Source organism: Pangasianodon hypophthalmus, chromosome 16 (genome assembly GCF_027358585.1).
Source record: "Pangasianodon hypophthalmus isolate fPanHyp1 chromosome 16, fPanHyp1.pri, whole genome shotgun sequence".
Taxonomy (NCBI): Eukaryota; Metazoa; Chordata; class Actinopteri; order Siluriformes; family Pangasiidae; genus Pangasianodon; species Pangasianodon hypophthalmus.
This window is the reverse complement of record NC_069725.1, coordinates 24,448,678-24,467,116: the sequence shown is the minus strand read 5'-3', so window position 1 is coordinate 24,467,116 and position 18,439 is coordinate 24,448,678. Positions and strand designations below refer to the sequence as shown.

Here is an 18,439-nt window from a genome sequence, read left to right as displayed (position 1 = left end):
AAGTGATCTACACTGACAATAAAATGTAGGTGCTACTGCATGCTGCATAGAACAGAATAGACATAGAGGAGAATAGATTACAATAGAATAGAAATAGAGGAGAATAGATTACTATAGAATAGAATAGAAATCAATAGAATAAAAATAGAGTAAAACAGATCGCAATAGAATATAATAGAATAGATTACAATATAATAGAATAGAATAGGTTGCATTAGAAGAGAATAATAATCAATAGAATAAAAATAGAGTAGAATAGAATAGAGTCAGATGCAGGTTAATAAACAGTCTCTGAGTAACAGCTTCTCTCCAGACTCAGCTGTTTGCTCTGTAATCATCTTCACACTCTGACTCTCATCTCTGTTTCTTTTATTCTCTCCATCTGAAGGGAAAAAAATCATTTATTTGATTCCATCTTCAGCTGATGGACGTGTGGAAATGTTGAACATTTTATAAAGCAGGATATTACAGGAAAGAGAAGTGCAAGGACACTGGATTACAGCTGCACACTGTCACATCAGCAGGTTCCTGGTTTCAGATCTGCTCATATGACTGAGTCTGCTGTTCTGTTTCAGTTTAATCCCGAGATTAAGGAGCGAGTCTGCTGTTCTGTTTCAGTTTAATCCCGAGATTAAGGAGTGAGTTTGGTGGATAATAATGCGCTAAGGAAGGAGTCGTTAAACAGGTGAGAATGAGCATCAGCACATGATGAACAGACCCACAGTCAACTTCCTGATATTTTAATCCGCTGCACTGTAACTAAAGTAGCCTAAGAGTTTCGAGTTTTATTTTACCTTTAACATTTTAATACAGTGTTTGTATTATTCGTCTGCGTGATTGGATATTTAATCACTGTAAATGTGGGGAAATTCAATTCATTTAATTCTCCTAATTCTTATTAATGTGGATTAATGAAAATCTGTAGCTATGAAATGAATAGTCCTTAAGAAGTGAACTATATGCAGATTTACAGATTCTTACTTTGTGTTTTGATTTGCGGTCTGTTTTGGAAGCTGTAAGGAGATTAGAAACACAGGCCCGAGCCTCTGCTTTCATTTATCCATCATCAGAATTAATACAAATAAATCAAAAATAATGAACACAGCAGTCTATAGTCTCTCTCTCTCTCTCTCTCTCTCTCTCTCTCTCTCCTAACTTTCACTTCCACGTTCTTCTTAACAAATCCAAGATAAAATGGCGGATGACAGATTTACTAATCGTCTAACTGCCAAAATGTAAAATAAATAAATAAAAGAATGGATCAGTGACTCAATAAAATACTTTAAAATCCCAGAAATGATTGTTGTTCGTTTTGACATTATTAGTGACTATTAGTTTTTATTTATTTATTTTTAAATCTCTATATAAGCTGTTGTTTATTTATCTGTTATTTATTTCCAAATCAATGTTTTCTGTATTTTTTTATTCATTTATTGGCATTATTTATTATATAATAAAATATAAAATAATAATAATATTGTCTATCTATCCCTATCTAAATATCATATTATAACATTAAATATTTACTTGCTGTGTGTGTGTGTGTGTGTGTGTGTGTTTGCAGGGTTACCTTTCTAACTTGCAGGGAAAAGCATAACATCCAAAATGACTTCCTCCTCACAGCTGGACTCAGAGAATTTTGAAAGGTAAAACTCATGATATTGATCTACATTGTTCTTGTGGAGAACTAGTTTAGATATATTTTTATATTATAACTACAGTCTCCTCCGAAAGTATTGGAACAGCAAGGCCAATTCTTTTGTTTTTGCTTTACACTGAAGACATTTGGGTTTGAGATCAAACCATGACAATGAGATGATAGATCAGAATTGCAGCTTTCATTTCCTCATATTTACACCTAGACGTGTTAAACAACTTAGAACATGGTGCCTTTGGTGTCAGACCACCCAATTTTTAGGTGAGCAAAAGTAATGGAACAAATGGTCTTGAAATAAATAACACGTAATATTTGGTTGCATGTCTCTTGCTTCCAATAACTGCATCAAGCCGATGACCCACATACATCACCAAACTGCTGCATTCTTCTTCTGTGATGCTTTTCCAGGCTTGTAGCGCAGCTTCTTTCAGTTGTTGTTAGTTTTGGGGGGTTTCTCCCTTCAGTCTCCTCTTTAGGAGGTGAAATGCTGCTCAGTTGGGTTAAGGTCTGCTGATGGACTCGTCCAGTCTAAAACCTTCCACTTTTTCCCCTGATGAAGTCCTTTGTTGTGTTGCAGTGTGTTTTGGCTCATTGTCTTGCTGTACGATGAAGTTCCTCTCAGTTAGATTGGATGTATTTATTTCTAAGTTGGCAGAAAGAATGTTTCTGTAGACTTCTGAATTCATTCTGCTGCTACCATCATGAGTTACACCATCAATAAAGATTAGTGAGTCTGTTCCAGAAGCAGCAAGGCAAGCCCAAGCCATGACACTACCTCCACCATGCTAGACTAGTGAGCTTTTATGTTTTGAATCATGAGCAGATCCTTTCTTTCTCCACACTTTGGGTTTTTCTTCACAGCTCTCACAATGTTTCTGTCATTAACTGCTGTTGTTTCCTTGGCTGATCTGTTCCATATCTGGTTGTTAGTACACCAGTGGTTTCTTTCTTTTTCAGGACATTCCAAATTGTTGTATTGCCTATGCCCAATGCTTGAGCAATGGCTCTGATAGAATTTCCCTCTTTTCTCAGCTTCAAAATGGCTTCCTTCTCTCACATAGACAGCTCTCTGGTCTTCATGTTGGTTTATCCTTTTTTAATAACAAATGCAGTCTTCACAGGTGAATCCTATTAATTTTTAAATAATCAATCTACAGGGCACACTGAGCAACAAAAAACACCTGTCATTCGCATGTTCCAATATTTTTGATGACTGTGGTGGGTTTAAACAAAAGGTGCCATGTTCTAATTTGTTTAACACATCCAGATGTAAATATGAGGAAATGAAAGCCAAAATTTTGATCTGTCAGCTCATATTCATCTTTTCATCTTAAACCCAAATGTCTTCAATGTAAACAATGTACAGTAAAAACAATAGACTTGGCCTTGCTGTTCTAATACTTTCGGGGGGGACTGTATATTTTATATAAAGCCGGGGTAGTGAAATTTTATGCAATGTGTGATGAGAATGCCATGACTAATGGATAGATTACATTGATAAAGCTGTAGCTATAATAAGGAAATGACAATGAAGTAGACAAAGACCAATTCATGTTGTAGTAAATTAAATTAATATAATATTCATTTTATTTGTATAAGACCTTTCACACATAAGATGCACCTCAAAGTGCTTTACAATGAGGAAACAGATAAGAAGGATAATATTTAATAATATTTTAATACATAAAATAATTAAGAAACATGAGGAAAGTAGGAAAGAAAGTAAATAGAAACTGAATAAATCACATGAAATAGTTTGTAAAATAAAAATAAGAATAAAATTAAATAAAAACAAAGTTAATAACTATGCTCCAGTAACAGTTTATCTGCTTGCAAACTTGGCAAAATCCTAAGGTTTAGCATTACAATTAAGTGTTCTGTATTTAGATAAGATTTGGTTACATTTAATCATATAACAGAAAAACACACATGCAAGCAAGTTTATGTTTTGGAGATTTGTGTAAGAGTTTGCGTCGACGTCTCTGTAGCTGAAAATATAATAGAAAACCAACAGAACTCTTCCTTATTGCTGGAGCGCTTTTGGCTGAGTAAATTGATGTAAAAAAAAATACTGAACACACAAAGCAAAAATACATTCAAAATGAAAGATAAAAAAACTGTATCTTCCTAATCTTTTAGCAAGAGATCAGAGTCACCAGAACCGAGCTGTGTGTCCATGAAGAGTGATGAGTCAATGTATGAACCATTAAAATTCAGAGAAGGACAGAGTTCCACTGAGCTCAGGTAAGTACGATGCAAGTAATGTGATACTGAAGAACATAAAACAGGAAAATATATTGTAAAAGAAGAGTAAAACTACTGAGCTCAGGTAAATGTGATGTATATAATGTGGTCCATTACCAATAATAAAAATAATTATTTGTATTCAATCAATAACTAATAATAATTTATATATAGGACAAAACCAAGATTATTATTCACCTTTATAACGATGTAGAACATTAATGGAACATATAACAGAAAATCCTGGAGCGGGAGCATAAATACAGTTCAATAATAATAAATAATTAATAGTATGACAGATTAATGAGTTTGAAACATTTAGATACACAAACCTCCACCATGCTCGACTGATGAGCTTTTATGTTTTGAATCATGAGCAGATCCTTTCTTTCTCCACACTTTGGCCTTTCCATCACTTTGATAGAGGTTAATCTCGGTTCCAGATCTTTTGCTGCTCATCTCTGTATTTCTTTGCAAATTCCAGTCTACTCTTCTGATTCTTACTGCTGATGAGAGGTTTGCATCTTGTGTTATGGCCCCAATATTTCTGCACTTGAAGTTTTCTTTGAACAGTGGATTGTGATACCTTCACCCCTGCCCTGTGGAGGTTGTTGGTGATGTCACTGATTGTTGTTTTTGGGTTTTCTTCACATCTCTCACAATGTTTCTGCGGCTGACCTGTTCGATGTCTGATTGTTAGTGTACCAGTGGTTTCAGACATTCCAAATTGTTGTATTGGCTATGCCCAGTGTTTGTGAAATGACCCTTATAGAATTTCCCTCTTTTGTCAGCTTCAAAATGGTTTGCTTTTCTCCCATAGACAGCTCTCTGGTCTTCATGTTGGTTTATCCTTTTTAACAACAAATGCAGTCTTCACAGGCAAAACCTAGGGCTCAAACCAAGAATAGACATTCAGAGCTATTCATTTTTTTAAACAATCAATCTACAGGGCACACTGGGCAGCAACAAACAATTGACGACGTCTCTGTAGCTGAAAATATAATAGAAAACCAACAGAACTCTTCCTTATTGCTGGAGCGCTTTTGGCTGAGTCAATTGATGTAAAATATAATCCTGAACACACAAAGCAACACTACAATCACAATGAAAGATAAAAAAAAAACTGTATCTTCCTAATCTTTTAGCAAGAGATCAGAGTCACCAGAACCGAGCTGTGTGTCCATGAAGAGTGATGAGTCAATGTATGAACCACTAAAATTCAGAGAAGGACAGAGTTCTACTGAGCTCAGGTAAGTATGATGTAGGTAATGTGACAGTCATTGCAAAGAGATAAGTATAGATTTCAGGAGAAAAATGAAATGAAAACAAAAAAAGGTTTTTAACTAAGGCACAGAAAGAGATCAGACTCACCAGAACCCAGCTGTGTGTCCATGAAGAGTGATCAGTCAATGGATGAACCATTAAATTCAGAGAAGGACAGAGTTCTGCTGAGCTCAGGTAAAAACAATGTAGATAATGTGGTACATTATTAGTGTAGTGTATGGGCTGACTGAGAGTTCTGGGATATGGATTTGCGGTTGTTGGGTTGTGACGTGGCTCACAAAAGATTCTGGGAGTTGGAGTTTGAGATGTGACACTGATGCTACTGTGACTACTACTACTACGACTAATAATAATAATAATAATAATAATAATAATGATAATAATAATAATAATTAAAGCTGCAAGCAGCATTTTCAGGGGCCAAACAACCAGACTCGGTGAGCTGCACATTCACAGACATGCTACACTTGCCTAAGCAATCACAGGAAAGCAGAGCCATAAATTTAGGCAAAGGGATTCAAGAGTGATTTGTAGTTTCACTCATAATGTGTATGTTTTGAGCTTTGGTCATGATTGCTACTGTTCTGACCTAAAAAAATTTTTCTTCTTGCAATTTAAAAACATCCAAGGTATTTATGTTTTTCTCATCAGTCTGGGCCTTTTTTCCCCACGTTGTGCAAGTTTAGACAGGTCTCAATATGATGTGAGCCAAATTTGGTGAAGATTGGACAAAATGTGGAGAAGGAGTAGCAAAAATGGCAGCTAGCTGTAAGCATTTTTTAGGGTGTTATTGTTACTTTTGCACAGGAGGTGCTGCTGGCACAAAATTTGTTGCATATTCTCAGATCATGGTCCTGAAGATGCCTACCAAGTTTTGTGTCAGTGCACAAAGTCATTGATGAGATACAGCCTCACTTCCTGTTTGGCGGCTTTGCTGTCAGATTCGTTGGCCCATTACAGACAAGCCGTTTAGAGTAAATTCTTTTAATAACTTTTCTGAGACTTGTTCTGAAGATGATTTGTGCCAAATTTGGTGATAATTGGACAAAATTTGGTCAGAATGTTCCTTAGATTGTCCCCAATCAGTGCGCCAAATATCACAACTTTTTACCAGATGGTTCTACAGGCTGCTATAGACACCCTAGCCAGAAGAAGAAGAAGAAGAAGAAAAGCTAAAATAACAATAGGGTGCCTACACACCTTCGGTGCTTGGCTCCCTAATAATAATGATAATAATATTAATAATAATAATAATAATATTGTTATTAATTCATCCATGAGTTATAAGACATGAAAAGAATAATTTCTGTAAATATCTGTTTATGTACAGTGACCAAAAGAGTAGAGCAGACACAAACAAGCAAAAGTTAAAGTCCATATTTAAGGTATGTGTGTATTGTGGATTATTAATAATTATACTGTATATTTTAATGTAAATATAACAAAATACTGTAATATAATTGTCTCAGATTTTGCTTTAGCCCTGCGTTCAGCATTATAGAGTAATGAGCTTTAAGATGTAGTTCAGGAACATGACTGTTACACTCCTACTGAACTACTGAATTTTATTTCTTCTTCATTATTCATCAGGAGCTGGAGCGAAAGTTCATGACGGTAGTGCAGAAAGAGTTAGAAAGATTCATGAAGTTACTTAGTCCAGATTACCCAGAATGCTCTGACAGTGAGAAGGATCAGAGTGATGTGAGAGATGGAGTGCTGAAGATCACACTGCACATCCTGAAGAACATGAACCAGTCTGAACTTGCTAACACACTACAGAACAGTAAGAGCTCTGGGTCATGGAGTCATTTATACATTATATGGACAAAAGTATTGGGACACCTGACCATTACACTTATATGTGCTTGCTGAACATCCCATTCCAGATTTAGTCCCCATTTGCTGTTATAATAAGCTCCACTCTTCTGGGAAGCTTTCCACTAGATGTTTGAGTGTGGCTTTTGGGATTTGTGTTTATTCAGCTACAAGAGCATTAGTGAGGTCAGGCGCTGATGTCGAGCGAGGAGGTCTGGTGTGCAGTCTGTATTCCTGCTCATCCCAAAGGTGTTGAGGTCAGGGCTCTGTGCAGGACAATCAATTTCTTCCACTCCAGCCTTAACACACCATGTCTTCATGGACCTCACTTTGTGCACAGGGGGACTGTCATGCTGAAACGGAATTGGACTAGACTCCTTAGTTCCAGTGACAGGAAATTTTAATGCTACAGTGTACAAAGACACACCATACAATTGTGTGCTTCAAACATTGTGGCAACAGTTTGGGGAAGGCCCACATTTGGGAGTAATGGTCAGGTGTCCACAAACTTTTGACCATATAGTGTATCATAAATATTATAAATATAATTAAAGTTGGACTTTATTTTAGTAATAAAATTACAACTGGATTTATAATAATATTATTAATACTAGTAAAATTCAGTCTAACATAAATAACTATCAAACATTATTCTAACATACAGTCAGGTCAGGAAGTATTTGAACAATGACAGAGTTTTCGTGATTTTGCCTTTATACACCACCATAATGGATTTGAAATAAAACAATCAAGATGTGATGGAAGTGTAGACTTTCAGCTTTATTTTAAGAGGTTCCACAAAAATATGGCATTTACCTTTTACGAATTACAACCATTTTCAACAATGTACTTCCATTTTCATGGGCTTAAAGGTATTTGGACAAAGTGACATAATTGTAAATATAACCATAATTTTAATACTTTGCAGTCAGTGACTGCCTGAAGCCCATGTTCTCAAAACTCAAATTCTGAGTTTCCTCACTGGAGATGTTTTGCTTCACTGCAGCCACCTTCAGTTGCTGCTTGTTTGTGGGTCTTTATGCCTTCAGTCTTGTCTTCAGTAAGTGAAAAGCAGCTCTATTGGGTTGAGATCAGGCCACTGACTTGGCCATTGAAGAATATTCCATTTCTTTGCCTTCAAAAAGTCTTGAGTTGCTTTCGCAGTATGTTTAGGGTCATTATCCACCTGCACTGTGAAGCGGCATCCTATCAGTTTTGTAGCATTTGGCTGAATGTGAGCAGAGAGTAGAGCCCTATACACCTCAGAATTCATCTTGCTACTTCTGTCAGCAGTCACATCATCAATAAACACCAGTGAGCCCGTTCCATTGGCAGTCATACATGCCCATGCCATAACACTGCCTCCACCATGTTTGACACATGATGTGGTATACTTTGGATCATGAGCTGTTCCTTTCTTTCACCATACTTTTCTCTTCCCATCACACTGGTACAAGTTAATCTTGGTTTCGTCAGTCCAAAGAATCTTATTCCAGAACATGGGAGGCTTTTTTAAATGTTTTCTGGCAAAGTCTAATCTGGCTTTCTTGTTCTTGAATGTTACCAGTGGTTTGCACCTTGTTGTAAACCCTCTGTATTTACATTCATGAAGGCATCTCTTGATTGTAGATTTTGACAATGATACGCCTACCTTCTCCAGAGTATTCTTGACTTCTGTTGATGTTGTGAAGGGGCTTTTCTTCACCAAGGAAAGGATTCTGCGATCATCCACTTTAGTTGTCTTCCATGGTCTTCCAGGCCACGGAAGTACTTTGTTGAAAATGGCTGTAATTCCTAAATGGTAAATGCCATATTTTTGTTATTCAAATACTTCCGGACCTGACTGTATATTATATATAATGTATATTGTACTTATTAATGATTATTTAACAACGTTAAAATTAATAATAAATGCTTCCTTCATTGTATAGAATTTCCCCCTGCTTGTCATCAAAAATTCAAGTCCAGATTAAGGGAAAAATTTCAGAAAATCCATGAGGGAATCTCAGACCATGGAACTGCAACACTTCTGAATGAGATCTACACAGATCTCTACATCACAGAGGGAGGAAGTGGAGATATCAATAATGAACATGAAGTGAGACAGATTGAGACAGTGTCCAGGAGACCAGCAACACAGGAGACACCCATCAAATGTAATGACCTCTTTAATGAAAAAGACAACAGAACTGTGCTGACTAAAGGAGTAGCTGGAATTGGAAAAACAGTCTCTGTGCAGAAGTTTATTCTGGACTGGGCTGAAGGAAAAGCAAATCAGGACATCTTCTTCATGTTTCCACTTCCCTTTAGAGAGCTGAATCTGATGAAGGAGAAAAAGTTCAGTCTAATGAATCTACTTCATCACTTTTTCCCAGAAATGAGGGAATTAAAACCAATGCATTATAATCAGTACAAGATGTTGTTCATCTTTGATGGTCTGGATGAGTGTCGACTTCCTCTAAATTTCCAGAACAATGAGATGTTGTGTGAAGTGACAGAGTCAGCCTCAGTGGATGTGCTGCTGACAAACCTCATCAAGGGGAATCTGCTTCCCTCTGCTCTCCTCTGGATAACCTCTCGACCAGGAGCAGCCAATCAGATCCCTCCTGAGTGTGTAGACCAGGTAACAGAGGTACGAGGCTTCAGTGATCCTCAGAAAGAGGAGTACTTCAGGAAGAGGATCAGTGATCAGAGCCTGGCCAATAAAATCACCACACATATGCAGTCTTCAAGAAGCCTCTACATCATGTGCCACATCCCAGTCTTCTGCTGGATTTCAGCCATGGTTCTAGAGAGAATGTTGGGTGAAGCAGAGAGTGGAGAGATCCCCAAGACTCTGACTCAAATGTTCACACACTTCTTGATCTTTCAGATCAAACACAAGGACCAAAAGTACCATCAGAAATGTGACCCTGATCCTCAGCAGACCAGAGAGAGTATCCTGGCACTGGGAAAACTGGCTTTCCAGCAGCTGGAGAAAGGAAACCTGATCTTCTATGAGGAAGACCTGATAGAGTGTGGCATTGATGTCAGAGAAGTGTCAGTGTACTCAGGAATGTGCACCCAAATCTTCAGAGAGGAGTTTGGGCTTCACCTGGGGAAGGTGTTCAGCTTTGTACATCTGAGCGTTCAGGAGTTTCTGGCTGCTTTATATTCATTTCTTTCCTTCATCTTAAAGAACAGAAATGTGCTTCAGGAGCAAACTACTGGATTTGTTTTCTTCAAGAAGTTAAAAATATCTGATTTCCTGAAGATTGCAGTGGACAAGGCCTTACAGGGTGAGAATGGACACCTGGATCTTTTCCTCCGTTTCCTTCTGGGTCTCTCACTGGAGTCCAATCAGACTCTCTTACGAGGCTTAATGCCACAGACAGGAAGCAGCTCTCACCGTAAAGAGGAAACAGTCGAGTTCATCAAGGAGAAGATCAGAGAGAACCTCTCTCCAGAGAAATCCATCAATCTGTTCCACTGTCTGAATGAACTGAATGATCATTCTTTAGTGCAGGAAGTCCAGATTTACCTGAACGAAGGAGCACATAGTCGTCTCCATGGTGCCAGACTCTCTCCTTCTCAGTGGTCAGCTCTGGCGTTTGTGTTACTAAACTCAGAAGAGGAGCTGGATGAGTTTGATTTGAGTAAATATGACAAATCAGAGGAATGTCTTCATAGGCTGCTGCCAGTGGTCAAAGCATCCAATAAAGCTGTGTGAGTGTTTTCATTCTGAATAGATTCGATTTCTATTTAATTTCAGTTCAGTGTTTGAAACTGAAAATGAAGTATGTGTATAATCTCTATTATTTCATGTGTATACTTTCAAAATATGCTTACTTACATTTAAGATAACATATGGGTAATTTACATTTACTATTTACTATTTTAGAAACTGCAGATTTCCTGGGATTTTCAGTCTCTAGAGTTGACACAGACTGCTGCAAACCAAAAAACATCCTGTGAGTGGAGGGTCTGCAGACTGAAACACCTTGTTGATGAGAGAGCTCAAAGGAGAATGACCAGACTGGTTTGAGCTGACAGGAAGTCTATAGTAAGTCAAATAAGCCCTAGATAGTTGAAGATTAGGGAAAAAAATCACCTTGTCTTTTTCCAGTCTTCAACTGTCCAGTTTGGGTGAGTCTGTGCCCATGATAGCCTCAGAGTCTTGTTCTTGGCTGACAGGAGTGGAACCTGATGCGGTCTTTTGCTGTTGTAGCCCATCCACCTCAAAGTTTGATGTGTTGGGAGTGCTGTGCGTTCTGCTCAGCATGGTTGTAAAGAGTGCTTATTTGAGTTACTACAGACTTCCTGTCAGCTCAGACCAGTCTGGTCATTCTCCTCTGACCTCTCTCATCAACAAGGTGTTTCAGCCTGTAGACCCTCTGCTCACAGGATGTTTTTTGTTTTTTGCACAATTCTGTGTAAACTGTAGAGACTGTTGTGTGTGAAAATCCCAGAAGAACAGCAGTTTCTGAAAAATTCAAACCAGCCCATCGGGCACCAACAACCAGGCCACAATTAAAGTCACAGAGATCACACTTTTTCTTCACTCTGATGTTTGATGTGAACATGAACTGAAGCTCTTGACCTGTATCTGTATAATTGTGCTGCTGCCACATGATTGGCTGATTAGATAACTACATAAACGAGCAGGTGTACAGGTGTTCCTATTAAAGTGCCCAGTGAGTGTAGTTTGTGTGTCATTTCTCTCTCAGGCTGTGTGAGTGTAATCTGACAGAGGAAAGCTGTAGAGTTCTGTCCTCAGTTCTCAGCTCAAACTCCTCCAGTCTGAGAGAACTGGACCTGAGTGACAACAAACTGCAGGATTCAGGAGTGAAGCTGCTCTCTGCTGGACTGGAGAATCCACACTGTACACTGGAGATACTGAGGTGAGAAAATACACACACACACACACACACACACACACACACTTTTACAACATAAAAATGCTTATGTGTTGAGCTGTAAGTGTGAGGTTTTTTTTGCCTTTCTCTGCAGGCTGTGTAAATGCAGTATTACAGATGAAGGTTGTGCTGCTCTGGTTTCAGCTCTGAGGTCAAACCCCTCATCACACCTGAGAGAACTGAATCTGAACTACAATAAACCAGGAGAATCAGTAGTGAAGCTGCTCTCTGATCTACTGAAGGATCCACACTGTAAACTGGAGACACTACAGTGAGTTATTCAGTTACTATCTCAGTTCTCACAAAAACCTGCCATTCTAACAGGAAGTGGTTAATATGCTAAGTGATTAGCATGTTTGCCTCGCACCTCCAGGGTTGGGGGTTCAAATCCCACCATCGCCCTGTGTGCGCAGAGCTTGCATGTTCTCCCCATGCTTCAAGGGTTTCCTCCCCCAGTCCAAAGACATGCGTTGTAGGCTGATGTGAATGTGTGTGCGATTGTTCCCCGGCGATGGGTTGGTACCCTGTCCAGGGTGTCCTCCACCTTGTGCCCCAAGTTCCCTGGGATAGTTCCCCAAGACCCTCTTTAGGATAAGTGGTATGGAAAGTGGATGGATGGATAAATGCAATGGTTAAAAAGAAAGCTAATTATTTAGCATGATGGTTTCTTGTAACTTGAAGCTGTTCATTGTACAGAAAATTATTTTGCCTTTATATGAGTCTACTCTGCTTTCTTATTTTGTAAACATTTTTTAACAGAAAAAATACATATTGAAAAATGTTTTTTTTTTCCCCACAAGAAATTACAACACATTTTCCTCATTTATAATTTCTTTCCCTACACTGAGGTTTGAGAAAGCGAATATGAAATAGAGTTTGGTTTTGACAGTTTGACCATTTTGCTTTGTGTATTTATAATCACATGGATCTGATATAATTCTCTCCCAGGCTGCGTGGTTGTAATCTGACAGAGGAAAGCTGTAGAGCTCTGTCCTCAGTTCTCAGCTCAAACTCCTCCAGTCTGAGAGAACTGGACCTGAGTGACAACAATCTGCAGGATTCAGGAGTGAAGCTGCTCTCTGCTGGACTGGAGAATCCACACTGTACACTGGAGATACTGAGGTGAGAACACACACACACACAAAACATAAAAATGCTTATGTGTTGAGCTGTAAGTGTGAGATTTTCTCCTTTCTCTCTGCAGGCTGTGTAAATGCAGTATTACAGATGAAGGTTGTGCTGCTCTGGTTTCAGCTCTGAGGTCAAACCCCTCATCACACCTGAGAGAACTGAATCTGAACAACAATAAACCAGGAGACTCAGGAGTGAAGCTGCTCTCTGATCTACTGAAGGATCCACACTGTAAACTGGAGAAACTACAGTGAGTTATTCAGCTACTGTCTCAGTTCTCTCTCTAACACACACACACACACACACACACACACACACACGCATCTACATAACAGTTTACGCAGAACTAGGAGTCACTCTGTCAAGTTTGTCAATTGATGACACTGACATCACATGAGTAGGAACAAAAATACAAAGCAAAATAAAATGTAATTAAATATATTATCAATGCAATCATTTAAAAGAAAGCTAATTAATCAGCATGACAGTTGCTTGTATCTGGACAGTGTTCATTGTACAGAAAATAATTTTGCAAAAATAATAAATTAAAGAATTTTTTTTTACAGGAAAAAACACTGCACATTGAAGAAGAAATAAAAATATGTAGTTTTTATTTTTCATAAGAAATTAGAATACATTTTCCCATGTATAATTTCCTTCTCTATATTGAGGTTTAAGGAAGTAAATATAAAACAGATATTGGTTTTGACAGTTTGACCGTTGACAGTTTGTGTATTTACAATCACATGGATCTGATATAATTCTCTCCCAGGTTGTCTGGTTGTAATCTGACAGAGGAAAGCTGTAGAGCTCTGTCCTCAGTTCTCAGCTCAAACTCCTCCAGTCTGAAAGAACTGGATCTGAGTCACAATAAACTGCAGGATTCAGGAGTGAAGCTGCTCTCTGCTGGACTGGAGAATCCACACTGTACACTGGAGATACTGAGGTGAGAACATACACACACACACACAGACATTTTTTTAGACTATGCTAATACCTTTCCTCATTTGTTAAGGTTAAGAATGTGGAATTTCTGTACCTGGAAGCTGCTCATTGTATAGAAAATCATGCATTTGTATAAATATCTTTCTACTCTTCTTTGTTGATTTTACAGAAAAAGATACATATTTAAAAAGAAATAAAGTTTTACATGCAAAATTGTTTCAGCATCAGTCCATAATCTAACACCCAGTGTTTAAAAAAACATAAAAAATAGCAGGTAAAGACAAATGAATCGGTGTGGAACATTTGGAAGAATACTCCTTTGTTTTTTCTCATGTATCATTTATTTCAAGCAATAAAAACTTATCATTTCTAATAATGCAACCCTCTTGATGGGTACAGTGATATAATAACACAGGAAACCTGGTATCCCAGCGTTTAGATGTTGAGTTAGCTGGATTTTCACCTGATATTCCTGAGTTCTAAATCAAGAAAAAGTGAATATCACAGTTCTTTCAGCGAGGTGCCTGCAATTAAGAAACTATACTGTCAATCATGAAAGTATGCTATGTCTTACCTAATAATCACTGTTTGCGTTCCCTACAAATATAAATACCTATAATGATGAGATAGCCAAGGGAAAAGTACCATAATCTCATTTATTTACAAACCAAAATACTGAAATAAAAAAAATGTAACTTAATTGATATAAAAATGAACACCAAAAAAGGAAATTTAGTTGGATTTAACTCTCAGTATAATCAAATAAACCTAAAATTGCACTATAAACACAGACTCTAAACCGGTTCTAGTTCTCTCAAATGACTCACATGAATGTAATCCCTGAATCAGTGTTAAAGTGTTCACCGAGTCAATTGGGCAGTAATTCACAAATTCACATTTAGATGAATAAACTCAATCACATACGCTCTTGACCCAGTTCTTATAGTTTTCTCTACACGTTGGGGCCCATGAAACAATGGTGCATGTGAAGAAACAATCTTTAGGGATTTATATAACACAGCTAAAGAGTTTGTCAGATTCAACGATGTGGTTACTCAAAAATCCTTCTATTTAGTGCTAGCAATGAACACTCAAATGTCAGCGGGAAAGTTCCTTGCCATGTTGGTAAATTTGGAGAGTGTAGAAAGATACTGTATGAGGCGAGATGAGCTGGTTTAGAGAGTGAAGCAATGAAGAGCCATGCGTCGGCCATCTTAGTTGAGTCAGCCCCAGCAAGAATCTTTTCCAGGCCTGCAGAGTCACGACCCGTCATCCGAACTCCGATGGAAATATAGAATTATTCTATTTCCAAAATCAGCAGTGTTCAAGAATCAAGTTTTCCCGGAATACAAAAGTTTTAACAAGACATGAATTTGGAGACTCACTTTTAAACTCGTTTTGAACCAACCTGAGGTCTGTGGCCCGGAGTCTCACCCTTAATGACGAAAAAACTTGACATCGGCTTGTAACATTGAGTCTTCAGTTATAAGTTTTAAGCCAGATGTCTAGAAATAGAATAAAATAAACCCTTGTTTCTACTTTTTTTTTTTTTTTTAGCTCGTCTTGAACTCGCTCTCAAACATGTCCTCTTCCTCTAGTCCTCAGTGCGAACTCATCTCCCTCCAATAAAACAGGAGAAACTTCCCATTGGATATTCACATGAGAACCGTTACAACAAATATATTTCAAATAAATTCACACAGTTGAATGTAACGTGCAATCAACATAAACCTTTTACACTGAATGTATTTGATAAATAAAAAATACACAAATAAACAAAGATGAAAATATTGAGTGGGCTACAAAAAGAAATTACATTTTCCCTCTTATCATTTCTTTTCAACAGATTTGAGAAGCTGAATGTGAATTTGATACTGACAATTTGACTGTTTTGCTAACAATCACATGGATCTGATATAATTCTCTCCCAGGCTGTATTGGTGTAATCTGACAGAGGAAAGCTGTAGAGCTCTGTCCTCAGTTCTCAGCTCAAACTCCTCCAGTCTGAGAGAACTGGACCTGAGTGAGAATGAACTGCAGGATTCAGGAGTGAAGCTGCTCTCTGCTGGACTGGAGAATCCACACTGTACACTGGAGATACTGAGGTGAGAACACACACAGACATTTTTTAGAATATGCTAATACATTTCCTCCTTTGTTAAGGTTAAGAATGTAATTTCTGTTATTTTGCTTTGTGTGTGTGTTTATACTGAGCCGTAGCTGTGAGATTTTCTCCTTTCTCTCTGCAGGCTGTCTGGCTGCAGTATTACAGATGAAGGATGTGCTGCTCTGGTTTCAGCTCTGACGTCAAACTCCTCATCAAACCTGAGAGAACTGAATCTGAACTACAATAAACCAGGAGAATCAGGAGTGAAGCTGCTTTCTGATCTACTGAAGGATCCACACTGTAAACTGGAGAAACTACAGTGAGTTATTCAATTACTGTCTCAGTTTGAGTGATGAATATCTTCTTCCTCAAAACAGTGAACTGTAGAGTGTTACAGACATATTCACTTGTTAAAGCTATGTGTTGATTGATCTAAAGGTAATATGTGTGTGTACAGTATAACTCATTTAAAGGTAATAAGTGCTACTGCGATTACTGCTGATGTTGTGAGCGGCCATTTTGATTTCACGTCACTTGCTGAACTCGATGTTGAGGAGACCATCTCGAGTTCCCAAGTAGGAATTACGAGTTGAGGTAGTTGTTTTCTTTATATTGAGCCTGGTCAAAGGTCGGTAGTTATGAGTTACAACCTTTAGTTGCAAGGATATCAAAAATTATGTAATTCCAAGCTCAGACTTCCCATTAACGAGGTAAATCGAATGCAGCCTAACACCAGGAGTGATGAAGTTTGAACTTTCAAAAGGTTTGAATTTTAATCAACTCCAGAATGCACTCTGTCACACTAATGTAGCTTATGAGCGGTCTACATTAAGTAGAAGCTGCAGAATATAGCAGGAATATTGTTATTTTGTAGTGTTTGTAGCTGTAAACCAGGATCTTTATGTGCGTGGCACACAGCAGAAGTAAAACATCAACTGTACCCCCACACACAGTACACACTCCTGTTGTAAATGCCACTGATTAATATGGGAGTGTGTTGGTGTTCACTCACTTACTGCATCTGGTGTAATTCTATTTCTGCCATGTGCTTGTTTTATTTAATTACACTGAATATTTCAATAAGCTTTCTACTGTTGATGTGATAAGTGTAACATTAATTTCTGATCATTTTGCTTTATTCACAGAACATAAATCTACATGGTAATGGATGCTTATTGGTCTAATCTGAGATGTCAAGCTATCAGATGATGTGATCAGCTGCAGTCTCCACTCTACTGAGGAGCTACATGAATCCAAACTGAAGAAAGCAGGTGATGAGGTGACCCCTCTTACCCACGACCCAACCTGCTGGGAAAACCTTTTCTGGAAAATTTAGTTTGTGCTACAAAATCATTGAATGACACTTTATTATTTTGATATAATAAACTGGTATAAAGATTTTCTGTTTTTCTAGAAATGTGAATGGCCAGTTAATGGTATTAAGAAAATTAATAATGTGACCTTCAATAAATACAATATGTCTGATTATCTGGTACAATTTGATGAGCACCACTGGCTGAGGATAGATATATAATAATGTATATGGTTTTGACAATCAATCATGTTGCATGTGTTGTTGCATTAGAGGACAAGCAACTTTTATTTACTTTTCATCAGTCCACTTAAAATTTGCACAGTTATTTTGAATGATTTTATATAGGTATGTTGAAATGTTTATTTTATACACCAATCAACTTAGATACATCATGTATACTGTATATAAGATACACACTATTTATACAAAATAATCAAAATGTTAATGATTCAACCATGGATTAAAATCTCCAATAATCTAAAATGTGTATATATTTCAGATCAGTTTATTTCTGTATGTTACGTACTTCTCTTAAATGAAACCTAATGTAAGTACAGTTCCCAAAAGATTACATACATCTAGACTAAAGGCATTAAAACTAAAATTTTTATATGTTACCATACATTTCCTGTGTTAAGTCAGTTAAGAGATCTACTTTATTTCCATCAGAGGTTTGGATTTGATCAAAACAGTAACTGAGCAAGTGATTAATTTCAACTTTTATTTACTATATCACATTTTAGTGGATCAAAAGTTTACACACTCTTTGTTAGTATTTTTATTAGTATTCTTTGTCGGAACTGGCGTAACTCAGCTGATATTGTGAACTAAATCTGTCTCTAATCGGTTGTTTTAAAATTACCACTGCTAATGCCATAATTGACTTGCCAAAAGAAATGTATGGTTACATGAAAAGTGTGGAGTTATGAAAATCAGAGACTGAATATCTTTAGCCTAGGTGTATGCAGACTTTTGGGCTGAACTGTAAATTACAGATAATTTATTACAGGTGTTATTGATTTTATATTTTCATAAAGCAGTACACA

At 37.4% G+C, this 18,439-nt stretch overlaps 1 protein-coding gene across 2 annotated transcripts; it reads left to right on the top strand.

The window, feature by feature from the left end:
- Positions 1 to 5: 5 nt before the first annotated feature.
- LOC117599267 (NACHT, LRR and PYD domains-containing protein 12-like) lies at positions 6 to 18,099 on the top strand. 2 transcript variants are annotated; one of them, XM_053240902.1, is made up of 15 exons: positions 6 to 685; positions 1,565 to 1,646; positions 3,797 to 3,901; positions 5,047 to 5,151; positions 6,516 to 6,570; positions 6,776 to 6,968; positions 8,932 to 10,705; positions 11,707 to 11,880; positions 11,990 to 12,166; positions 12,844 to 13,017; positions 13,100 to 13,276; positions 13,799 to 13,972; positions 15,903 to 16,076; positions 16,221 to 16,397; positions 17,224 to 18,098. In XM_053240902.1, exons 2-15 carry the CDS (start codon positions 1,606 to 1,608, stop codon positions 17,228 to 17,230), a joined length of 3,507 nt encoding a protein of 1,168 aa, XP_053096877.1. In that variant the 5' UTR covers positions 6 to 685; positions 1,565 to 1,605; the 3' UTR covers positions 17,231 to 18,098. The 2 variants fall into 2 exon arrangements, with proteins under 2 accessions (XP_053096877.1, XP_053096878.1); XM_053240903.1 differs by lacking the exons at positions 13,799 to 13,972; positions 15,903 to 16,076; positions 16,221 to 16,397 and having other exon boundaries at positions 17,224 to 18,099.
- Positions 18,100 to 18,439: the final 340 nt, after the last annotated feature.